The sequence below is a fragment of the Lissotriton vulgaris genome, chromosome 11 (genome assembly GCF_964263255.1).
Source record: "Lissotriton vulgaris chromosome 11, aLisVul1.2, whole genome shotgun sequence".
Lineage (NCBI taxonomy): Eukaryota > Metazoa > Chordata > Amphibia > Caudata > Salamandridae > Lissotriton > Lissotriton vulgaris.
In genome coordinates this window covers 1,001,991,246-1,002,011,382 of record NC_141699.1, presented here as the reverse complement: position 1 = coordinate 1,002,011,382, position 20,137 = coordinate 1,001,991,246, and the positions used below count along the sequence as shown (strand labels likewise).

General features: G+C 52.3%; 1 protein-coding gene across 7 annotated transcripts in view; it reads right to left on the bottom strand.

Moving 5' to 3' along the window:
• Positions 1-20,137, bottom strand: part of ATP13A3 (ATPase 13A3) — a 486,442-nt gene that overhangs the window by 107,087 nt on the left and 359,218 nt on the right. For all 7 annotated transcript variants that reach the window (XM_086944284.1, XM_086944281.1, XM_086944283.1 and 4 more), the window contains one exon: positions 6,196-6,276. In XM_086944284.1, the coding sequence (XP_086800410.1) occupies positions 6,196-6,276 (81 nt within the window). The remainder of the gene's footprint in view (positions 1-6,195; positions 6,277-20,137) is intronic.

Genomic DNA, 20,137 nt, shown 5'->3' with positions numbered 1-20,137 from the left:
GACCGATCCATAATTGACAAACAACTGGTCAGACCTACGAATATCTTTGGTTTTATCCAGATAAAATTTCAAGACCCTCCTCACATCCAGGGAATGGAGAGACCTCTCCGCTGGGGATGAAGGGTTCTGAAAAAACGTAGGCAAAGTTATAGTCTGGTTGATATGAAAATCAGAAATAACCTTGGGAAGAAATTTAGGGTGAGTACGCATAACAACCTTAGCAGCATGAAATACAGTATAAGGTTCATTACAACACAACGCCTGAATTTCACTCACCCTGCGGGCCGATGTAATGGCCACGAGGAACGCCGCCTTCCAGGACAGGTGCTGCAACGAAGCCTTATGAATAGGCTCAAAAGGCTCCTTCATCAATCTGGACAGCACCACATTCAATTCCCACGAAGGCGAAGGGAGCCTGACAGGAGGGAATACTTTCTTCAAACCTTCCAGAAAGTCTTTGATCACAGGGATCTGGAAAAAGGAAGTCTGTGAAGGGCATTTCCTGTAGGCAGTCAATGCAGCAAGATGTACCTTAATGGAATGGACATTAAGGCCAGACTGCGCCAAATGTAAAAGATAAGGAAGGATGACATCTTCCTTGCAGGTAGTAGGATCATGGTCCTTAGAATGGCACCATATACAAAACCTCTTCCACTTGTAAGCATATGAAGTCCGAGTGGAAGGTCTCTTAGACTCCCTCAGTATGTCCATGCAATCATCGGGCAGATTCAGATGGCCATATTGCACTATCTCAGGAGCCATGCCGCCAAACTCAAAGACGAGAGGTTGGGGTGCAACATCCGTCCCCCGAACTTCGTGAGAAGGTCCGGCCTGCACGGCAACCGAATGTGAGGAAGGAGAGACCGGTGAAGTAGGTCCGTGAACCACCACTGCCTGGGCCACTCCGGGGCGATGAGTATCATCCGAGTCCTGGATCGGGCCAGCTTGATGAGCACCGCCGGAATCAGGGGAATGGGAGGAAAGGCGTACAGAAAGCTGTTCGTCCAGTTGATCCACAACGCATTCCCCAGCGTCCCTTGTTGGAAGTACCTGGAGGCGAAGTCTCTGCACTTGCTGTTTTCGGCGGTGGCGAACAAATCTACGTCTGGAGTTCCCCACCTTGCGAAGACTTCTCCTAGTACTTCGTCGTTTATGACCCATTCGTGGTTTTCCTGAAGCAGCCTGCTCAGTGCGTCTGCCTGAACATTCTGCACACCTGGCAGATGGGTGGCCGTTATCGACAGTCCTCTGGCTAGAAGCCAGTGCCAGATCGTCTGCGCCTCCTGAGACAGGGTGCGCGATCTCGAGCCCCCCTGCTTGTTGAGGTAATACATCGTGGTGGTATTGTCCGTCTGTACAAGCAGAGAGTCGGTCTGGAAGGACGGAAGAAAGGCCTTCAGCGCCAAGTGAACAGCTCTGAGTTCCAGGAAATTGATGTGATACGTGGCCTCCATCGGTGACCACGTGCCTTGAATCTGTAGAGTCCCGGAGTGCGCTCCCCATCCCAGAAGAGACGCATCCGTCACGACAGTCTGCTTGGGTATGTCCTTGTGAAAGGGAACCCCTTTTAGGAGATTCTCCGCCGAACACCACCACTTCAGAGACTGAAGAGCATGCAGCGACAGCCGAATCCTGTCGTCCCAAGATCCTTTCCTCTGATCCCACTGGTCCTCCAAGCACTCCTGCAACGGTCTCATGTGCAGCCGTGCGTGTGGCGTCAGGAAGATACAAGAGGCCATCGATCCCAGTAGAGAAGACACCGTCCTCACTGTTGTAGATGGAGTCGTCACAAGAGCCTGAGCCTTTCGAAGGAGTGATAATCGTCGCTCTTCCGAAGGAGACACGCTTGCTGACAGCGTATTGATGGAGGCTCCCAAGTACTGTATGCATTGGACCGGAGTCGGGACAGACTTGGCCATGTTGATGTGCAGCCCCAACTTGTTCAAGAGAACGCACGTCTTCTGGAAGTGTGCTCGCGCTTCCGAGAAGGAGGATGCCTTGATCAACCAATCGTCCAGGTACGGGTAGACGAACACCTTGTTCTTCCTCAGGTGTGCTGCTACCACCGCCATGCACTTCGAGAACGTTCTCAGCGCAGACTTCAGTCCGAATGGGAGTACTGTGTATTGATAGTGATTGGTGCCGACTTGGAACCGCAGGAACTTCCTGTGTTTGTGTGCAATGGGCACATGGAAGTAAGCATCCTGTAGGTCTATAGCGCAAAGCCAGTCCCCCTGTTGCAACTGAGGGTAAATCTGATGCAACGACAGCATGCGGAACTTTTCTCTGCGAATCCATTTGTTTGCCTGTCGCAAATCCAGAATGGGCCTGAACTCGTTCTTGTCCTTCTTGCGAACCAGGAAGAACCGGGAGTACAGACCTCTTCCTCTCTGAGACCGAGGTACGTCTTCTACCGCCCGTTTCCTCAACAGGATATCCGCTTCCGCCTGAAGCTCGCGCAGCTGAAACTGCGAGCTGACCGGGGGAATAGCTGGAGGAGGGCTGGTGAACCGAAGACTGTATCCATTGCAAACAATATTCAGCACCCACTTGTCCTGAGCAATTTTTCTCCACTCTGCCAGAAAAAGTTGGATGCTTCCCCCTACCGGAGTGGGTAACGGATCCGGGGGAAGTAAGTTCCTAGGGCCTAGGCCCCGCCTGGCCCTTGGGCGCCGGAGCCGATTGCTGGCCTCCCCTGCCCCTCTGCCGCTTCTGGAACGGCTTCCGGAACTGCTGCTGCTGCTGGGAGTGTCCTGAGGCCTGTCCTCGACCTCGGCCCTGTCCGCCGAACCGCCGTTGGAAGGGGCGGTACTGCTTCTTGTTCTCCTTGGGCTTTTCCAGGCCCACAGCCGTCAGCGTTTCGGCCTCCGCCTTCATGCGGGCCATTTCATCATCGGCATGTTTCCCGAAGAGGGTCTCACCGGAAAACGGCAGATTGGCCACCCTCTGCTGTGCGTCCGGTTTCAGGGACGTAAGCCGGAGCCATGCGTGACGCCGCTGGTTGATCCCGTGGCAAAATCCGTGAGCCGCCAACAGGGAAGAGTCCGCAGCCGCGCTGATTATCTGGTTGGCCACCAGCATCCCCTCACTCAGGACTTCCGTGAAGTCTTCACGCTGCTCCCGGGGCAAATGCTCCGCAAAGCGCTCAAGGGAGTCCCAGAGGGCGCGGTCGTAGCGACCCAACAAAGCCGTGGCACTCGCCGCTTTCATGGAGGTCGCGGAAGTACCACAAACTTTCCTTCCTGCCGAGTCCATCCATCTCGATTCCTTGTCCGGGGGAACCGTGGAGGTCGGGGTGGTGGCATGCTGCTTGCGGGCCGCCGTGACGATGACGGAGTCAGGTGGAGGCTCGGCCCTCAAGAAGGCCGGATCCGATTCGGGAGCTCGGTACTTCTTAAGTAATCTCGAAGGGGCCGCCCTCGTCACAGCCGGGGTGAGAAACAGAGCCATAGCAGGTTCTTCCAGGCCCGGCACCAGGGGCAGGAGAGGACGAGACAGATGCCTCTGATGCAGCGTCTCGAAGATGACCGATGTCTTCGGTGTAGGCACCGTCAGGGAGATGCCGAGCTTCGCTGCGCCCCGCAACAGTACGTCCTGAAAGGCCACCAGGTCATCTATCGGGGACACTCTGGTGTCCGGAGACCCCGATAGGGTAGGTGAATAATCCCTGGTCCCAGAGGACCTCGTGTGAGAGCGAGACTCGCGCCTCCTATGGCGGTGCCTCGATCTCGTGGATGATCTGTGCCTCGATCTGTCCTTCCGCCCAGAGCGAGAGCGAGACCTGCCAGCCCGTGGGCGCTCCTTCGGTTTGCGCGGAGGGGTCTTCCTTGGCTCATCACGAGGCGTCTTCGGTTCCTCCCGGGGTTTCGGTTTCGGAGTCCCCTTGGGAGGAGCAGGCAGGGACGGCAGGGAAGTGGACCTCGGAGGAGGAACCTTCGGCTGCGGTGCGGGCCCATGCGGAGGGACCGGAGGTGGAGGAGTGTCCTCTGAAGGCAGTGGTGGTTTGGGCGGAGGGTCCTCCTTAGGCACGGGAGGAGGAGTCGGAGTCCTGGGCCGGGACGGAGTGTACACTTCCGAGTACACCGAGCCCGGTGTCCCTCCAGGCGAGGGGCGCGGAGATCCATCCCCATCCGCAGGCGACCTCTCCCTCTTGCGACCACCGCTGGAAGCAGCGTGACTCCTGGGACTCGAGTCCCTTTTCCGCCGTTTTGGAGCGGGTGACCTGCTCCCCGACGCTGACCGCTGTCTGCTGGACGCAGAACGACGCTTCTCCGGCGTCGAATGACGTCTCCTGGACTCCGGCGTCGAGCGCCGTCTCTTCGGCGTCGACCGTCTCCTCCTCGGCGTCGAACGCCGACTCCTCGACGTCGCCCTTCGGCGTCCTCTCGACGTCGGGCGGTCCGCCCTTGACGACGAGCGCCGCCGTCGCCTTGATGTTCCCGACGTCGAGGAGCCCCTCGACGTCGATCGGCGGCGTCGCCGCGATGGAGATCGACGGTGTCGCCTCGACGACGACCGACGGTGTCGCCTCGACGGCGAGCGTCGGCGCCGCCTCGACGGCGAGCGTCGATGTACGTCACTGTGCCTTCGGCGTCGGTATGACCTCGACGTCGACGAAGACGATGACGTCGACGGCGGCCTCGACGTCGGCTTCTCCTTCGCCGTCGAGCCGTCTCGACCCGGAGCCCCGGGGAGAAGGGGAGCACGCCGTCGTCATCCCTCTCGACGCCGTCGTCGATGCCATCGACGCCGACGGAGAATGGGACCGTTGGCTGGACTTCCTGCCCCTGGGGAGCCCCCCAGGGGCCTCAGCAGAGGCAGAGGGATCCCTCCCAGGCTGCCCAGACCCACCTGCAGCACGTTGGCGCCTATCCTCCAGGCCAGCCAGCCTGATCTTCAATCTGTCCCTGAGTGTCCTAGCAGAAAGTTGCTGGCAGATAACACACTCCTCAGGGCCATGATCGTCTGGAAGGCACACGATGCAGACATCATGGGGGTCGCTTTTGGCCTTCTTCCTCTCACATGCTGGGCACTTGACAAAAAGGCCAGGCATTTCGGAGCCCCAAAACGCCTAAAAACAGCACAAAAGTGAGAAGAGAACACCAAGCAGTAACAGCAACACTTTTAAAAATTAAAAGTGCAAAAACGAATTCAATAAACCCTTGTAAAAGGGAGAGCTCAATGCCAGGGTCCTGTAAGCAGGAGCCGGAAAAAAGAACTGAAGTAAGAGGGACCTGCTATGCATTCTGGGATACTGGGAGAAGTTCTGGAAAGTTCTCTTAAAGGCACAGTATCCTATTTAAGCCACATAATGGCAGCCTATGGGGCTTGTCTGTCCCTACCTTCCTCTCTATCATTCCAGAGTCTTTGACTGGGGGAGGCAAGTTTCTCTATGGTAGAAACTGCAGGCTGTGTTGTGTGTGGTGTTTTTTTGGTGGAAATTCTAGTTGAAGTACTGGACAGTGTAGCCTGTGGATATAGGCTGCATTATTTGTCTTTAAATTCTCTCTTAAGTGTCTTTGCAGTTTCTGCATTATTTTGACACCTTAAGAGATTATTTTTGATTGCCGGGGTCCACGCACATGGGCGGGACTATTCACTAGATTATGACTATACACAGAGATCCCCTACTACAGAAGCTTGTTTCCAGTCCAGGGAAGACATGACTTGGCAGTTCGGCCTGGACTGTTCCCATGAGGCACAGGGTGAGACTGATTTGCATATGGCCAAGGCTGAACTAGGGTGGCAGAGTGAGCTAAAGAATGATGATGGATTAAACCCAGATCAGTTGACTGGGGGTGAGTGCTTGCAATGTTTAACACTATGTCCATCATCCCCTTTGATGCCTGGAAGATAAAAAAAAAACACAAAAAAAAACCAGATAACTGCCTAAATAACAACAACCAATAATAACTATATATTATTGAGTGTAGCGTACTTTAACATTTTAATGTATATTTAAATACCTATTGTAAAAAAAAATTAAAACAAAAACACACACAAATGGGTTTCGCTGAAGTTTTTCAAAACATTTTTAGCAAATCCTCATACTCACTTGCATCCTAGCCCTCTTGCTAAAACATCAATAATGCTACAATAAAGATAAACTTCCCACTTCTCAGACCCATTTGTATTCCACTTGCAAGTCTTTACAAAAAACACTACATACCACTGCTGACAAATTAATTTCCTCACCTCTACTAAACTGGACACCATAGCATTGACAATAATAAGGAGAAGCATTCTTATCCGCCATTGAAATGGAAGGCACACAATCTGTAGGAAAAAAAATTAAAAACACATGTCAAAGTTCAATCAAAACACACTGGTGTGAACAACGCAGTGTCCAAAGGTGTTCCTTTAAACTCTTGGTTGAGAAGAACTCTATTTGTGTTTAATTGACATATGAGGTACTGGATGTCGAGCATGCAGAATTGTTTCCGGTGTCATCTGCAACTCAACAGATGGTGCGGTTTATCCTGTGTAATAATCAAATCAATGGTCCCGGGTAAACATTAATAGCATGAGGGGATGGGGTTGGAAGCTGGAAAGACACAGCATGTCTTTTCCTTCCAGTACAAAATGGATGAGAAGAATATTTAGCTACGTTTTTGTAGTCGGCATGGTTCAAGAGGTCTTGCCAGTAGGGGTTATTAGGGTATAATCAGTTAACTAAAGTTGTACCCAGAAGTGCAAACCCTTCAATAAATGACCTTGCTGATCCTTGTTACGTGTGCATGTAATGGATGGCTTGGGAGACACACATCAGTTTGGCCAGTATTTTATGCTAATTTTTCAAACTGGGGCACTACATGCTATAATGTTAGTACTTTAGAGACGGTAAAGTTAATATACTGTTCAATCATACTGGATGGGAGGAGTGTAACTGGGATGCTAATAATACAACTGGAGATGTTGCACTGTTTGCTAACTTACAATTGTTAAAACCGACCATTTACTCACACACAACAGATCAAATAAAGGGGGTCAAATTGGCCAAAGTATTACAGTTCTGAGCGTTCTGATCCATGGATTATTTCTGCTTGAAACTTACACCTTTCACCACAAAAATATTTGTACACTCTTTAAATAAAGTCTATTGTCAAACTTGACATGGTTTCTAAATGAGATGGCATGTTTATGGAAGTTTATTAGTGATTTGTTCATGTTCACTTCTGGATTAAACCAAGATACATAACTCTTATATGATTTAATTTACTTGTGTGCTCTACGTGAAAGTAATTGTTCTCAAGTATGTAGGTATTGTTTCAGGATACTGTTTAAAGTAAGCTTTATTTCAGAATGATTTATAATGTTAACACAAACATTTTGGACAAGTCACTTCTGCTTTCAAATCTTCCAATAACAATGGTGTTTCTCTTTGTACAGATACGATGTGTGACTGGAAACTGCTCCTTTAAAGAAACCATCACATTTACATCCCACCTACAGTATCCTATTACACGCAAATATTCAAACAAAATGGCACACAATGTGGACCTAAAACCAATCATATGTATGAGGAAAACAGTTCTAATAAATTTTGCAGGTTCATTTTTACTTGATCATACTCCGGTTTATTCACACAATTACATTGATTTTTTTCAAATTATTTGCATTCCTTGAAATCATTTTAAAACCAGGATATTAAACACAAACACACCTGTCACAACCTAAGGATAGCAACTTCTGGGTTCTACACCAGGCATCACTGATTCTACTTTCTGCACCTGTGACACGGTGGACAAGATCACCCTACTAAAAGAATAAATAAATGCCCTAGAATAACCGGGCGAGACACAAGTCTGAATATAGTTGATCGCCTACAAGCAAAGCCAACAAATCAGATAATGTCAGTGGGAATGCCCAAGGGCTCATCTCAATTTATCATTAGTCTTCAACATATCTGTGTCCTTGGACCCACCAAATCGAAATGTACAGACTAGACTTTCAGGTCAATATGAACATCTTTGCAGGAACAATTAAGCAAGAATTTAACCAGCATCATAGACTGTCTTCACCATATGATTCAATGGTGAGAGGAAGCTTCCTCTGTCTCTATCGCACCAAGACTAAAATTCAACAACTCAATGAAAAAGAGAGGGACACAATTGTATTCAATGGACTGTAGCTCTCAGATCTTCTCCAAAACCCGCCCACAATATGAGGGACATTGTCCTAAAATGTATTTCGGACTTATCATTCATGCTTAAGTTAATGCTGTGGAAAGGAAGCCAACTTCTATTATTTCACAAGGTCTTATCGGTGTTTTGGGCTACTCACAGCACAGAAATCAGTCCTGGTTGAGGTGTCGGAGGCCATCCGTGAGTGTTTATACGCCAGTGGGAGAGCATCATAAATTTTGCTGGACCTCTCAGCGGCGTTCAACACGGTCCAGCATTCTCTTCTAGTGAGACTGGCCGGGATTGGTGCGTCAGGTGGTGTTTGGGGTTGGCTCAGGTCCTTCCTGGAGGGGCGCGTAGAGCAGATTTGGCTTCCACTGTCGTCTTCTTCCCCGCAGTAAGTGACAACTGGAGTCCCCAAGGGATCTTCCCTTAGCCCCCTTCTTTTTAATATTTATGTTACTCCTCTGATATATCTGGTGGAGGGGCTGGGGGGCCAAGGTGATGGCCTATGTTGACGACACCCAGCAGCTTTTCACCTGGGGGAAAAAAAAACGGACTCTGTCCTATCGGACCAACAGTGTTTATCTTCTATCTTTAAATGGTTGGCGGATGCACAGCTCAAGTGCAATGAAGAGAAAACTGATTCTTTTATTTGAGAAAGTCCCTTTTAACTTGGCCTCCTGATTTCCCCTTTCCCACCTCCACAGGGCAGCCTGTTAACAATCTGCGGGAGCTGCTAGATGAGTCTCTCCTTTTTGACACACATTAAGAAGTTGGCTGGTTGCTGTTTCGGCTTTCTGAAAACCCTTAGAAATATTTTTCCTTTTCTTCCCCGGGTGTCGAGGAAAACGGTTACCTGTGCACTGATTTTGTCACGGTTGGACTATACCAATGCCCTCTATGCTGGTATTCCGGGCTACCTGCTGAAGAAGCTCCAGGTGGTCCAAAATACGGCAGCTTGATTTTATTGGGCATTTCGGCTAGGAACAGCGTTCTCCATCAGTTGCAATCACTTCATTGGCTCCCCGTGATGGATAGAGTTACATTTAAATCATTGGTTCTGGCCCATTGTGCTCTCCATGGTTGTGGTCCTCTATATTTGTAGAAGCGTTTTTCATTTTATGCTCATGCGCGACCCCTGCGGTCTATGTCTTTGCGCTTCGCTCAGGTTCCTCGCTTTAAGTACCAGAGGTTAGGGGGCAGCTTTGAAGGCTGTGGCTGCTTGGAATGCCCTCCCTCTTGCCCTGCGTAATATTCAGGAACCAGTGGCTTTCAAGGGGAAACTGAAAACACATTCCTTCGCTTAAATTTCATTTTCCATACTCTGCTAGGCATCACGCCGGGACACTCATGAGTATCTGTGCGCGTTACAAATTCATGCAACACAACATTCCAACAAGCAGAACACACAATAGACCTACACTGGACATGAAAAGGATGAAATAACAATGTGGAATACACATACAAAGCACAAGTTACTTACTTGTGAAACAATATATCTGTAAGAGACATTAGTTAGTGATAGATTCCTTACCTTAGAATATCCCCAGGTGTCAGACTGGATCTGGAAAGTTTTTTTTTTTTCCCCGTCAGCAGTACCCCTGCGCGTCGGTAGGCGCCGTCGTACGGCTCCGCGAACGTCGCTGGCGTCGTAATCGCCGAGATGACGTCGCTGGAGCTACTTAGACGCGCCCACTCGCGCGGACGTCAGCTCTGTACACAACTTTCCACGCCAGGAACGCAGAGCCATGCAAGATACTTACCACGGGTGCATTGAAACTAGGGCCGAAAAGGGATGACCTTAACCCTAGAAATCAGTTTGCAGAACGGGGAGGTCGGGTGGTGCGGTAAGGAATCTATCACTAACTAAGGTCTCGTACAGATATATTGTTACACAAGTAACTTGTTTATCTGAAAGAGACACGTTAGTGATAGATTTCTTACCTTGAATAGATAACCCAGCAATACAAACCCCGGTGGTGGGTCTGCGAACAAAGATCACACCAGAAAGTCACGGTGAACAGAACAGCCATAGCAGCCGTCTCTCCGGACTTGACTGTCAAGGTAATGATGCTTGGTAAAAGTGTGCAGCGAGGCTCATAAGGCTGCCTGACAGATGTCTTGCAGGGGACACCGCATCCCAATGCATTAGTGGCTGCTGTCGCCCTGGTAGAATGGGCGCGCAACTCCACAGGAGTTTCCTTTTTAGCCAGAGAATAGCAGACCTTAATACACAAGACGACCCAGCGGGTGATAGTCCTCTTGTGCACAACCTGGCCTTTCTTGGTGCATACGTAGTCAAGAAAATTGCTGGTCATCCACCCGGAACTGTTGTGTGCGATTCAGGTAAAATGAAAGCACACATTTTGTGTCCAGACGGTGGAGCCTCTCTTACTCTCTGGAAGGGTGCAGAGGCGGAAAGAAAGTGGGCAAGGTGAAAGTTTGCCCAATGTGAAAAGCAGTGACCAGTTTTGGCAAGAAGGAAGGATGAGTGCGAAGCACAACCTTGTCCGGGTGGACTGACAGAAAAGGAGGCTTACAAGAAAGAGCCTGGAGCTCACTCACACGCCGAGCGGAGGTGATGGCAACCAGAAATGCAGTCTTCAAAGTTAAGAAATGAAGAGGACAGTTGTGAAGTGGCTTAAAAGGAGCACACATCAAAAATTTAAGTACCAGATTCTAGTCCCACTGTGGCATCACAAACGGAATAGAAAGGAAAAGGGGAGTAATGCCTTTGAGAAATCTATTAACAGGGGATTTGAAAAGAGAGGGCTGATCAGGGAGCCTGAGAAAGGCAGAGGTTGCAGAAAGGTAGCCCTTAATAGTGCCCAGTGCAGATCCCTGCCGGGCCAGAGAAAGAAGGAACAAAAGTACCTCTGAAAGAGGGACAGAAAGGGGGTCCCACAGCCTTTGCTGTGCACCATGCCACATATTTGTTCTACCTGCAGGCGTATACCGATTTAGTGGAGGGACGCCTGGCTGCCAGAATGACATCACAGACTTCATGAGGCAAATCAAACTGTATCAACTGCCGCCGCTCAATCTCCAAGCATGTAGGTGGAGGCTGGACAGGTTCGGGTGGAGGACCGTCCCCTGCAGCTGCGACAGAAGATCCTCCCAAAGCACAAGTTACTACTTGTGTAACGATATATCTGTAAGAGACATTAGTTAGTGATAGATTCCTTACCTTAGAATATCCCCAGGCGTCAGACTGGATCCGGAAATTTTTGCGTAGCAATACCCCTGCGCGCTGGTAGGCGTCGTCTGCCGCTCCGCGTCCGTCGTCGGCGTCGTGAGCGCCGGGATGACGTCATCGGAGTATATAGACGGCGCCCATGCGCGCTGACGTCAGTTCTGATAACACAGCTTTTCCGCGCCAGATACGCAGAGCCATGATAGAACTAACACTGGTGCCATGAAACTAGGGCCCTGAAAGGGGATGACCTTAACCCTAAATATCGGTTCGCAGAACGGGGAGGATGGGAGGGCGGTAAGGAATCTATCACTAACTAATGTCTCTTACAGATATATCGTTACACAAGTAGTAACTTGTGCATCTGAAAGAGACACGTTAGTGATAGATTCCTTACCTTAGAATAGATACCCCAGCAATACCAACCCCGGTGGTGGGTCTGCGAACCAATATCACACCAGAAAGTCCTGGAGGACGGAACGGCCAAAGAAGCCATCCCTCCGGACTTGACTGTCCAGGCAGTAGTGTCTCGCGAACGTGTGCAGCGAGGCCCACGTGGCTGCCTGACAGATGTCCTGCAGGGGGACACCGCGGCCCAGGGCAGTTGTCGTTGCCGTGGCCCGAGTGGAGTGAGCCCGCAATCCAGCCGGGGGCTCCTTCCTCGCCATGGAGTAGCATGCTTGGATGCACAAGATGATCCACCTGGAGATGGTCCTCTTGTGTACAGCCTTTCCCTTCTTCGCGCCCACGTAACCAACGAAGAGTTGGTCATCCACCCGGAATTGGCGAGTGCGGTCTAGGTAGTAGGAGAGCGCACGTTTTGGATCCAGACGGTGGAGCCTCTCCTCCTCTTTCGAGGGATGCGGAGGCGGAAAGAAGGTGGGCAAGGTGATGGACTGCCCGATGTGGAAGGCCGTGACAACCTTGGGCAGAAAGGAAGGCCGTGTACGCAACACCACCTTATCAGGATGAACAGACAGGAAAGGTGGAGAAGAAGAAAGAGCCTGGAGCTCACTCACCCTCCTGGCAGAGGTGATGGCAACCAGGAAGGCCGTCTTCAGAGTAAGGAGACGAAGAGGACAGTTATGAAGTGGCTCAAAGGGAGCACACATCAGATAGGTGAGAACAAGATTCAAGTCCCACTGGGGCATCACGAAGGGAACAGGAGGGAACATGTGCGTGATGCCCTTCAGAAATCTACTCACTATAGGGGACTTGAACAAGGAAGGCTGATCTGGTAGCCTCAAGAAGGCTGAAAGAGCAGAAAGGTACCCTTTAAGAGTGCCCAGAGCAGAGCCCTGCTGGGCAAGGGAAAGAAGAAAGAGCAGCACTTCCGAAAGGGGTGCAGAGAGGGGATCCACAGCCTTTGCTGCGCACCATGCCACAAATCTATTCCACCGGCAGGCGTATACCGACTTCGTGGAGGGACGCCTGGCTGCCAGAATGATGTCACCGACTTCGGGAGGCAAGTCAAATGGCCTCAACTGCCGCCGCTCAATCTCCAAGCTTGTAGGTGGAGACTGGACAGGTTCGGGTGCAGGACCGTCCCCTGCTGCTGCGACAGAAGGTCCTCCCGAAGAGGCAGACGAATCGGGGGATCGACTGACATGCTGAGTAGCTCGGGATACCAGTATCTTCGTGCCCAGTCCGGAGCCACAAGGACGACCTGGGCCCGGTCGCGCCTGATCTTCTTCAGCACTCTGGGCAGAAGTGGTATAGGCGGAAAGGCGTACAACAGGCCGCAGCTCCACTCGCGACGAAAAGCGTCTCCGAGCGAGTGCCGCCTTGGAAACTCCAACGCGCAGAACTGCTGACATTGCGCGTTCTCTTCTGTGGCGAATAGATCTAACCAAGGCTCTCCCCACTGTCGAAAGAGACCTTGCGCCACGTCCGAGTTCAGACGCCATTCGTGATCCATCATGCACCGGCGGCTGAGTTCGTCCGCCCTGGCATTCAGAGAGCCTGCCAGGTGTTGAACCACCAGGGTCACGCCCTGATGTTCCAGCCACTGCCAGAGGCGCAGAGCCTCCTGGCAAAGGGTCCACGACCCCACACCGCCCTGTTTGTTGCAGTACCACATGGCGGTGGTGTTGTCGGTGAACACTTGCACCACGCTCCCCCTGACAGAGGGGAGGAATGCCTTCAGTGCAAGACGAATCGCCCGCAGCTCCAGAAGGTTGATGTGGAGCCGGGACTCCGCCGGAGACCAGAGGCCTCTGATCTCCGCCTCTCCCATGTGGCCTCCCCAGCCCTGGAGGGACGCGTCCGTCACAACTACGTGCTCCGGCTGGGGTAGAGAGAGGGGTCTGCCACTGACCCAGTCGCGGTCCGTGAGCCACCACTGCAGTTGCTTCGCAGTGCCCTCCGAGATCAGGACATGATCGGACAGGTTGCCCTGATGCTGGGCCCACTGAAACTTCAGGTCCCACTGCAGAGCCCGCATCCGCCACCTGGCGTGACGCACCAGAAGGATGCAGGAGGCCATCAGTCCCAGAAGCCGCAGCGTCAACCTGACCGAGACCCGGGATAACGGCCCGAAGACAGGAATCAGAGCCTGAATATCCCGAACCCGCTGCTCGGGTGGGTAAACCCGAAACTGCGCCGAGTCGAGAACCGCTCCGATGAAAAGGAGCTTCTGAGAGGGACACAGGTGTGACTTCGGCACATTGATGGAAAACCCCAGCAAGTGCAGGAGGTCGGCCGTAGTCTGGAGGTGGGTGACGACTGTCTGGGGCGAGCCCGCCTTTAACAACCAGTCGTCGAGGTAGGGGAAGACTGACACCCCTTGCCTGCGCAGATGGGCTGCGACCACCGCCATCACTTTCGTGAACACCCGTGGGGCGCTGGTAAGGCCGAAGGGGAGCACGGTAAACTGAAAGTGCTCCAGGCCTACCGTGAACCGCAGGTAACGCCGGTGGGCCGGCAGGACGGGGATGTGGAAATAGGCGTCCTGCAAGTCCAACGCTACCATCCAGTCTCCTGGGTCCAGGGCAGCCAGGACCTGAGCCAAAGTGAGCATCTTGAACTTCTCCGTCCGGAGGAAGCCGTTGACGTTCCGCAGATCCAAGATAGGGCGTAGGCCCCCTTTGCCCTTCTTGGGTACCAGAAAGTAGTGGGAATAACAGCCACGTCCTACTTCTGGCCCAGGAACGCGCTCGATGGCCCTCTTGGCCAAGAGGGCCGAAACCTCCTCTTGCAGAAGTTGCAAGTGATCCCCCGACACACGGTGGTATTGAGGTGGCATGGATGGAGGGGAAGACTCGAAGGGGAGGGAGAAACCCCTTCGGACAATTTGCAGCACCCACCTGTCCGAAGTGACTGTATGCCAGTGGGAGAGGTGATGGCGAACCCTGCCTCCCACAGGCGTCACATGGGCCTGAAAACTCGGACTAGGAAGGTTTTGAGGCGGGGGCTGCTGAGGGAGGTGTGGACTGGCCTCGCCGCTGGCCCCGACCACCGCCACGGCGGTTCCCACGGCCGCCACCGCGTTGCTGAACATTCTGCGGCGCGTGGCTGACGGTCCGTGGTGGGGCGCCCCTTCCGTGGCCACGAAAGGAGCGAAAGGCACCCGATTGCTGGCGTGGGGCCGTAAGGCCCAAGGACTTGGCCGTGGCCCTGGAGTCCTTAAAACGTTCCAGCGCATGGTCTGCCTTGTCGCCGAAGAGGCGACGGCCATCAAACGGCATGTCCAGGAGGGTGGCCTGGACATCGGCCGAGAAATTGGCGGACCTCAACCAGGCGTGGCGTCGAACCGCCACCGTCGTTGCCATCGCCCTGCCCAGTGAGTCCGTGGTATCCAGCCCACACCGGATAGAAAAGCGTGCCGCATCTCGGCCGTCCGCAAGGGTTTGGCTGAGTTTAGCCCTGACCTCCTCAGGGCATTGTGGCAGCACCTCCGCAACCGTGTCCCACAGAGTGTGGGTGTAGCGGCCCAAGAAACAGTTGGTGTTCACTGACCGGAGCCCTAGGCTCACAGACGAGAAGACCTTCTTCCCGAACTGCTCATATCTCTTGGATTCCCTGTCGGGCGGGGCCGACGGGAATGCGGTCTGGGAGTTGGAGGCCTGGATGACCAGGCTCTCGGGGGTGGGGTGGGTGGACAAAAAGCAAGGGTCGCCCGGTGCCGGGCGGTAGCGTCTGGCCACGTTCCTATCCACAGGGGGACCTGTGGCGGGCTTGGACCAAGTGCCCAGCAGAACGTCACACAAGGCCTCATTGAACGGCAGAAGGGGCTCCGCGGAGCCGGACTGCTGTTTGAGGACCTCAGTGAGGAGATTAGTCCTCACGGCCGCGACGGGGAGCTCAAGGTTTAGGGCCTTAGCTGCCTTCGTCAACACTACACTGTAAGCAGAACCCGCCTCCGAAGCCACAGTCGGGGGCGACGTAAATCCAGTGTCTGGCGAGGTGTCAATACCACTGGCCTCCCCAAGCTCATATGTCCAGTCCTGATGAGACTGGCAATCACGTGCCAGAGGGTCCTCGGACCCCTCCCATTGCTCCTCGTCACCCGGCTCCCGGAGACCAGGATTAACAGCCAGGGCCTCCTCGTGGAGATAGAACTCTCCGAAGGCCGACGGAATCGGCGCCCAGCGGCGCCCCTCCGACACCTGAGTAGGACCGTAGGAAGCATTGGGGTCGGCAACCACTTCGGCTGCCGGGGACGACACCTGAAGGGACGTCGCCGGCGAGGTCGTAGGGTCGACCGGCGAGGTCCCGGATCCGGAGCCGGATCCAGCGAGGTCGCGCGGCGCCGGGACCGAAGTCGCCAGCGGCGCCGGGGCCGAAGCACCCGACGTCGTCGGGGCCGAAGCGCCCGACCCGGAAGGACCTCCAGACGGAGCCGATCGGCCCGAAGGCGCCACGGGAACCGACTGAGGAGGGAGGGCCCTCATGGCCATGAGGTACCTCTCGACCTCCTCCTGCGACGCGCCGTGCCCAGGGACCCGAAGGTGTGGGGCAGGCGGCGACGCTTGCGACTCCCGCGGAGCCGCGTGGGCGGTGTCGCCCGAATCCCCGGTCGCATCGTGCGAGCGACGGGGCGGGTCGGAGGACCGATGGTGTCGCTCCGACCTCTCATGCCTCTTACCTGAGGACTTGGAACCAGACGATCGGTGTCCACTCCCGGAACGTCGATGACTCCGACCTCGCGACCTGTCCCTCGACCTCCCGTGGGACCGGGACCGGGACCTGGAGCGGCGCGGGGCCGACTGCCTCAGCTCGAGACGCTTGCGGGACCGCTCCCGCCTAGCCTTCGACGTCAGGGCCCGGCAGTCGGAGCAGGTTCGATCGTCGTGGTCGAGGCCTAAGCACTTCAGGCACCGGCGATGGGGGTCCGTGACCGACATGAGTCGGCCGCACTTCGAGCAAGGCTTGAACCCGGGCATCCCTGGCACCGATAGTCGAGAATCGACTAACTAGAGGATCAAAAAGATCAAAAAAGTGTTCAGTCAAAAAGTGACTGGGGGTAGAGCTTCTTCCGGATCTGCGCTAGCTGGCGCGGAAAAAAGAAGAACTGACGTCAGCGCGCATGGGCGCCGTCTATATACTCCGATGACGTCATCCCGGCGCTCACGACGCCGACGACGGACGCGGAGCCGCAGACGACGCCTACCAGCGCGCAGGGGTATTGCTACGCAAAAATTTCCGGATCCAGTCTGACGCCTGGGGATATTCTAAGGTAAGGAATCTATCACTAACGTGTCTCTTTCAGATGAGGCAGTCGGATCGGGGGATCCATGCTTATAATGAGTAGCTCGAGATACCAAAATCTTCGAGCCCAGTGCGGCACCACAATAATGACTTGGCCCAGATCTATTATTTATATTGTCCTACGGATAATATAAATAATAGAGCTTCTTTTCTAGAATTAAGATACAGATCAAACTAATGAGCCAGGGATCATGCAATAACTTTAATTGAATACTGTGGAATATGGGACCTTTTTGTTTGGTTATCCACCCATAACAGATGACATCCTCCCTCTTTATAAAGCTTCTTTGGGCCTTTCAGATAGGTTACAATATGAGAGACAGATTTGAGGATAGTTCCTTGCGAATGATAATTTAGATATGTAAAAAGTATGGCATAGATTGTAAATAAATCCTTCCCCCCTCCCTCTAATAATTTTTCTCTTTTTTCTTTCTTGGTTTTTTCACACTTCTGTTTTTCTCTCTTTCTCCTTTTTTTGTTCCCCTCCTTTTAGTTTTCCGTCTAATAAGTGTTCGTTCTTTTCTCTCTTTCTATTTCTTTTCTATTTTTTCTCTCTCTCTACTTTTCTTGTTCTCCTCTCTCTAGCCTTAAAACATGGTGTATATAAGTCATTGATCTGTTTACACGAATGTTTTAAACTTAATTCCTGTATGTATATATGTATATAGGAAGCACACTTGTTTAAATGTCCTCTCTAGCGATGTATCATGTTATATATATATATGTATGTAAAAAAATGTTTTGATGTCTGACGCCAGATGGTAATACCACTGTATATAGTAATAAGGCTTTAACTGCGACTAACATAAGGAGATGTTATGACTCTTTGTTTGTTTAAATCTTAGCAATTTGCTGATATTGTCCTGAGGAAGACACAAAAAGGTGTGTCAAAACGCGTCGACAGAAATCAGCATCCTCAACAACTCTTGGGCATTATTATTATGTTGATAATATTTTTGTGACCTATGTATATTTCTTTGTAATAACAGCTTATTTTACAAAAATCAATTTTTATCCCTTCAATTTTAATTACGTGTATCAATGAATATGTTCATATCAATTTTTTATTAATATAATTGTACTTTATCATATAGTATTTTCTTTTGAGTCTCTTTTCTCCTTATGGTGTGCCCCTTTTTCTTGTTTTAGTCAGACTTTGTATTTTTTGCCTGGGCCTTTAGCCTTACTTATGCTTGTTTAACCCTGACCCAGGAAACGTATCCCTTCCAGGGGGTCCCTGTTACCTCACCAGACTTCAGTGCCAATTGAATAGCTCTGAGTTCCAGGAAATTGATGTGATACGGGGACTCTGTCAGAGACCATGTTCCCAGGATCTGTAGATGGTCTGAATGCGCTCCCCATCCCAGGAGAGACGCATCCATAACAGTCTGAGTCGGGATGTCCTTGTGGAAAGGAACCCCTCGGAGGAGATTCTCTGCAGAGCACCACCATTTCAGGGACTGTTGGGCGTGAAGGGACAACTGAATCCTGTCGTCCCAACACCCTTTTCTCTGGTCCCACTGGTCCTCCAAACATTCCTGTAGCGGCCTAATGCACAAGTTACTACTTGTGTAACGATATATCTGTAAGAGACATTAGTTAGTGATAGATTCCTTACCTTAGAATATCCCCAGGCGTCAGACTGGATCCGGAAACTTTTGCGTAGTAATACCCCTGCGCGCCGGTAGGCGTCGTCTGCGGCTCCGCGTCCGTCGTCGGCGTCGTGAGCGCCGGGATGACGTCGGAGTACTTAGACGGCGCCCATGCGCGCTGACGTCAGTTCTGACACACAGCTTTTCCGCGCCAGATACGCAGAGCCATGATAGAACTAACACTGGTGCCATGAAACTAGGGCCCTGAAAGGGGATGACCTTAACCCTAGATATCGGTTCGCAGAACGGGGAGGATGGGTGGGTCGGTAAGGAATCTATCACTAACTAATGTCTCTTACAGATATATCGTTACACAAGTAGTAACTTGTGCATTTGAAAGAGACACGTTAGTGATAGATTCCTTACCTTAGAATAGATACCCCAGCAATACCAACCCCGGTGGTGGGTCTGCGAACCAATATCACACCAGAAAGTCCTGGAGGACGGAACGGCCAAAGAAGCCATGCCTCCGGACTTGACTGTCCAGGCAGTAGTGTCTTGCGAACGTGTGCAGCGAGGCCCACGTAGCTGCCTGGCAAATGTCCTGCAGGGGGACACCTCGGCCCAGGGCAGTTGTTGTCACCGTGGCCCGAGTGGAGTGAGCCCGCAATCCAGCCGGGGGCTCCTTCCTCGCCATGGAGTAACATGCTTGGATACACAAGATGATCCACCTAGAGATGGTCCTCTTGTGCACAGCCTTACCCTTCTTCGCGCCCACGTAACCCACGAAGAGTTGGTCATCCACCCGGAATTGGCGTGTGCGATCTAGGTAGTAGGAGAGCGCACGTTTTGGATCCAGACGGTGGAGCCTCTCTTCCTCTTTCGAGGGATGCGGAGGCGGAAAGAAAGTGGGCAAGGTAATGGACTGCCCGATGTGGAAGGCCGTGACAACCTTGGGCAGAAAGGAAGGTCATGTGCGTAACACCACCTTGTCAGGATGAACAGACAGAAAAGGTGGAGAAGAAGAAAGAGCCTGGAGCTCACTCACCCTCCTGGCAGAGGTGATGGCAACCAGAAAGGCAGTCTTCAGAGTAAGGAGACGAAGAGGACAGTTATGAAGTGGCTCAAAGGGAGCACACATCAGATAAGTGAGAACAAGATTCAAGTCCCACTGGGGCATCACGAAGGGAACAGGAGGGAACATGTGCGTGATGCCCTTCAGAAATCTACTTACAATAGGGGACTTGAATAAAGAAGGCTGATCTGGTAGCCTCAAGAAGGCTGATAGAGCAGAAAGGTACCCTTTAAGAGTGCCCAGAGCAGAGCCCTGCTGGGCAAGGGAAAGAAGAAAGAGCAGCACTTCCGAAAGGGGTGCAGAGAGAGGATCCACAGCCTTTGCTGTGCACCATGCCACAAATCTGTTCCACCGGCAGGCGTATACCGACTTTGTGGAGGGACGCCTGGCTGCCAGAATGATATCACAGACTTCAGGAGGCAAGTCAAATGGCCTCAACTGC